The sequence below is a fragment of the Tasmannia lanceolata genome, unplaced genomic scaffold (genome assembly GCF_043159265.1).
Source record: "Tasmannia lanceolata isolate RefF3 unplaced genomic scaffold, GAP_Taslan_0.1 ptg000005l, whole genome shotgun sequence".
NCBI classification, from domain to species: domain Eukaryota; kingdom Viridiplantae; phylum Streptophyta; class Magnoliopsida; order Canellales; family Winteraceae; genus Tasmannia; species Tasmannia lanceolata.
The window spans coordinates 6,367,439-6,372,382 of record NW_027518682.1 but is presented as its reverse complement, the minus strand read 5'-3'; the positions used below and the strand labels follow the sequence as shown (position 1 = coordinate 6,372,382).

Below are 4,944 nucleotides of genomic sequence, written 5' to 3'. Positions count from 1 at the left end.
CTCAAAACTGCGCCCTGGACGGAAGAATGCCAGATTGCCTTCGACGAGCTGAAAAGGTATCTGTCCTCCCCGCCATTATTAACAAAGCCGGAGCCAGGTGAGGAGTTATTTCTATATCTCTCCGTTAGCTCCACGGCACTGGCAGCTGTCCTCGTCCGCGAGGAGCACCGCCAGCAAAAACCAATCTATTATGTCAGCAAGGTTCTTCACGACGCAGAAACAAGGTACCAGCGGGTCGAGAAATTGGCTTACGCGCTGGTAATGGCTGCAAGAAAATTAAGACCGTACTTTCAAGCTCATACTGTAAAGGTCTTGACTGACCAGCCGCTCCGGCAAGTACTCCATCGACCAGATATCTCCGGACGACTTGTGAAATGGGCCGTAGAGCTGAGCGAGTTCGACATCCAGTACGCTCCAAGGCCAGCCATCAAGGCCCAAGTACTGGCAGATTTCGTAGCAGAGTGCACCATCCCCCAGCAAGTCGCCGACCCTGAAACGGTACAACTCCCAGTTGCAGAGAAAGCGGTTCCTGACGAATGCATAGCAGAAACTCAGACAGAAATCTTGCAACCCCTGGCAGAGCAGGACTCCATGACCAGCACACCAACTTGGGAAGTATATGTCGATGGTTCTTCAAATAAAAACGGCTGTGGAGCAGGCCTCATCCTCACTGGGCCTGAGGAGTTCACTGCGGATTATGCTCTGAGATTCGGATTCCGTGCGTCCAACAATGAGGCAGAATATGAAGCCCTCCTTGCCGGAATGAACCTAGCAATTCATACCGGCGCCCGGAAATTAAAAGCATACTGCGACTCACAGCTGGTAGCAAATCAGATCCAAGGGGTCTACGAAGCTCGAGATGAGCGTATGGTTAAGTATCTTGCTAAGGTTCATCAACTCTCCAGCCGGTTTGCCAGTTTCGAGGTCATCAGAATACCACGGACAGAAAATGCCAAAGCAGATGTACTGTCGAAGCTGGCTGCTTCTGGATACACCACTCTTGGAAGCATACGTATGGAATTTCTACAAAGATCTAGCATCGAAAGAGAAGCCGCAGATATAATGCAGGTGGAGAACGAGCCGTGCTGGATGGATGAGATCGTTCATTACTTACGGGACGCGAAACTTCCCGAAGATAAGAAGGAAGCCCGTAAGGTGATACAGAGAGCCGCCCGATTCTCCCTCAGCGGTGACATTTTGTATAAAAGGTCCTACACTCTCCCGTACCTGAAGTGTCTGGGACCAAGTAACGCCGCGTACGCATTGCAAGAGACTCATGAAGGAATCTGTGGAGAACATCTGGGGGGCAAAGCCCTGGCGATCAAGGTACTCCTCAGAGGATTGTATTGGCCCACCATACGACAAGACGCGCTGAATCTGGTTAAAAAGTGCGAGAGGTGCCAGAAATTCTCCCCCACCATCCACCAGCCTGCTGTGGCGATGGCCCCAATTATCAGTCCACTCCCTTTTGCAGTATGGGGGATGGACATTCTGGGTCCTTTTCCACCGGCTTCCGGAAAGTGCATATTCGTAGTGGTGGCAATCGACTACTTCACCAAGTGGGTGGAGGCAGAACCTCTAGCCCAGATCACTGAGCAGAATATACAGAATTTCTTCTGGAAGGCAGTGGTCTGCAGATTTGGGATTCCCCGTGCCTTAATCACAGATAACGGCAAACAGTTCGACTGCCGGAACTTTCGGAAGTTCTGCTCTGACCTAAAGATTGAACAGAGATTCACTTCGGTAGCTCACCCCCAGACCAATGGGCAAACGGAAGTAACCAATAGGATCTTGCTTCAAGGGATAAAGAAAAGGCTGGATGAAAAGGCTGGCCGATGGGCAGATGAGCTCTACCATGTTCTGTGGGCTTACCGCACCACTCCTCGCACGACGACTGGTGAATCACCATTCAACCTCTCTTTTGGAACTGAAGCCGTGATACCTGTTGATATAGGCACCCCATCTCCCAGAGTCATCAGTTTCCATGAGCAACTGAACAGCGACGGACTCCGCGCCAACCTCGACTTACTAGAAGAAATCCGGGAGGAATCTCGAATCCGGGTCGCCGCTTATAAGCAGAAGGTGTCGAATTATCACGACTCCAAAATCCGCCCCAGAGAATTCAGGACAGGGGATCTGGTCCTAAGAAAGGCAGCCGTCTCCCAGCCGACGAAAGTAGGGAAACTTTCCCCAACTTGGGAGGGACCCTATCGAGTGAAGGAAGTTATCCGGCCAGGAAGCTACAGGCTAGAGACACTGGAGGAGCACCTATTACCTCATGCATGGAACTCCAAAAACCTCAGGAAATATTATCAGTAGTCGAATTATCCGGCGTGAAAAGGTGATCTTGTAAAGTTGTATATTTGTATATTTGTTGTTATGAATAAATAATCTTCTTGCAAATTCAGTGTCATTTTTATATCTGGAAACCCAGTTCACAAAACTTGGGTACTCACTGGAAACCCAGTTCTTAAACTTGGGTACGCACTGGAAACCCAGTTCTTAAACTTGGGTACGCACTGGAAACCCAGTTCACAAAACTTGGGTACTCATTGGAAACCCTGTTCTTAAACTTGGGTACGCACTGGAAACCCAGTTCACAAAACTTGGGTACTCATTGAAAACCCAGTTCTTAAACTTGGGTACGCACTGGAAACCCAGTTCTTAAACTTGGGTACGCACTGGAAACCCAGTTCTTAAACTTGGGTACGCACTGGAAACCCAGTTCACAAAACTTGGGTACTCATTGGAAACCCAGTTCTTAAACTTGGGTACTCGATGGAAACCCAGTTCACAAAACTTGGGTACTTGTTAAAAGACCTGTTCGTCGCAATTCGACCATCAACGGCCTCACTCACAGGTTATCAAAATAAAAAGACAAAATCAAGCAAATCACTCAGCTGAGAAGTATCAGAGACAGACAAATTTCATTGATCAGAATATGTGGGGCCTCGAGGGCCATTACAAAATTCACTTTAAACATGCTGGTAAAAGCTGTAGGGTCTCAAGGACCATTACAAAAAGAGGCCAAAACAAAACAAAAAAAAAATCTAAGCATCTGGAAGAGAGGTGATGTCAGCAGGAGTATCAGCAGGAGTATCTGGCTCCTCATCAGTAATCTTCGGCCTGGCAGGGAGAGTCATGTTCTGCATCAACAGATTTGGATTGCAGGCCTGGAGCTCCTGGAGGCAGTCGTAGTATCCAAGACTGTAAGCCTCGCTCGACAGGCTGAAAAGTTCAGCCTCCTTTGCCTCTGTGGCCTCTTTTACTGCCTTCTCCTGTCTGTCAGTGGCCCTTCCTCTTTGAGCCTCCATGGCTTCAGCAGCCTTGGCCAGTTTCCTCTTCTCTGCGGCCAGATCTTCTTTTAACAACTTCCTCTCCTCCTCTATTCGCCCGATGCTCGTTTGAAGCTCCTGCACCTCAACGGCCAACTTTCCGTTCACCTCTTCAGATGAAGTAATGGCTTGGGAGAAGCTCTTACTCTTCTCCTTGAGGTCATTATAGTATAGCAAGATCTGAAGAAAGAACAGAAAGAAACAGGCATCAGTATGGTGAAAGGAAGAAATGGGCAGAAAGTTAGCAAATCGAAGCACTACTTCCTTACCTGGTAAGCGGAGGACAACACAGCCTCCTCTCCTGTAGCTGGCGGCTCGTAAAGGACCTGTTGCTTGTCCTTCTGCAGCAAACACTTGCTCATAAGCTCTGCTGCTACCCGGCTCTCGCCTAAGGCAGTGTCATCCTTCAGAACGGCCCAATTGGGTCGAAAGACTTGCTCACTAATCCCCGCAGGAGGGCGAGCCCCAGAACCGGCTCCGGTAGAAGCACCACCAGACTTAGAAGAGCCACCGCCCTGAGCAAAGGGGCCTATTAGCTTCACCTTAGTCTTGGGCTTCTGGGATGGGGGAGGAATGCCCTGTGACGGGGCCGGACTCCCCAGCACAGTCGCTTTTCTCTTCTGGCGCTCCTGCTGCGCCTGTTGAGCACCTTCTTGTGCCCGCGGCTGAGCTCCCTGCCTGATTTTCTCGACGGTTGATTGTTTCTTCATCTCTGCATGACAAATGAGCAGCCAACGGTCAGAAGCAAGTATATAAAAAAAATAAACAGATTGCATAGACAAGTCTAGCTACATACGTCCTGGAGTCGCGGCACTCACGCCCAGCCCGACCAGAATCGCCTCTTCAGAAAACTCCTTACAACGGATGAGGCCCGATTGCTCGATCTCCTTCCGCATCAAGGCGAATGTTATCCTGTCCTCACCTTCGAGGAGCGGCTTTCGACTCAGTTTTGAGGTATCTGGAGTGTCCCATACTAGAGGGACGGACCAGGGCTCACTGGCCTCCTGATCCACAACATAGAAGAATCTATTCTTCCACGAGTGAATCGACGAAGGAATGCCAGTGATTATCTTCCGTTCAGGGCGCTGGCTAATGTAGATCCAGCCCCCTTCTTTATGCTTCTTCAGGTGTGCACAAGCACGGAACAGTGACAAAGTCACACTCCTCTCTAACCGACCGTGGACGAGGTATAAAAACCCAACTAATAATCTCCATGAGTTCGGAGCTACCTGGGCCGGGGCTAGTCCGTAGTAACGTAGCACCGCTGAGAAAAAGGGGTGCAACGGAAATCGGAGTCCTGCCCTCAGTGACTCCTCATAAATACAGAGATCCTGGCTCTCGTTGCAGGCTCTGTCTCCCTCTATAGCTGCCCTCAGTTCAAATCTCGGGGGCACGCAGTATTTATCCCTGATATCTCCCAGCATAGACCTGGTGAGGTAGTTCTCCTCGACTAGAGCTCGCAAGTTGTATTTTGGATCGGCATCCATCCGCGCTCTAGCGATCACCTCCACCGCCCGGCCAGGACGGAATGTTGTGGACGCTTCATTAACGTCGCTCTCAACACTCCCTCCTGCTTGCGGGAGACTGCCAGTCAAGGGAGGAGTGGCAT

General features: G+C 50.1%; 1 protein-coding gene across 1 annotated transcript; it reads right to left on the bottom strand.

Annotated features, from left to right (window-relative positions):
* Window positions 1–2,990: 2,990 nt before the first annotated feature.
* On the bottom strand, window positions 2,991–4,045 carry LOC143876954 (uncharacterized). The gene is made up of 2 exons (XM_077378629.1): window positions 3,605–4,045; window positions 2,991–3,515 (listed from the first exon to the last, which is right to left on the bottom strand). The coding sequence occupies exons 1-2, from the start codon at window positions 4,043–4,045 to the stop codon at window positions 3,051–3,053; spliced, it is 906 nt and encodes a 301-aa protein (XP_077234744.1). The 3' UTR covers window positions 2,991–3,050.
* Between the last annotated feature and the right edge of the window lie 899 nt (window positions 4,046–4,944).

Bases quoted from the DNA above. Each gene is read 5' to 3' on its own strand.
- LOC143876954 (XM_077378629.1), bottom strand. From the start codon at position 4,045: ATGAAGAAACAATCAACCGTCGAGAAAATCAGGCAGGGAGCTCAGCCG. The intron at 3,516-3,604 runs GTAAGGAAGTAG...TTCTTTCTTCAG, and splicing joins TGTTGTCCTCCGCTTACCAG to ATCTTGCTATACTATAATGA.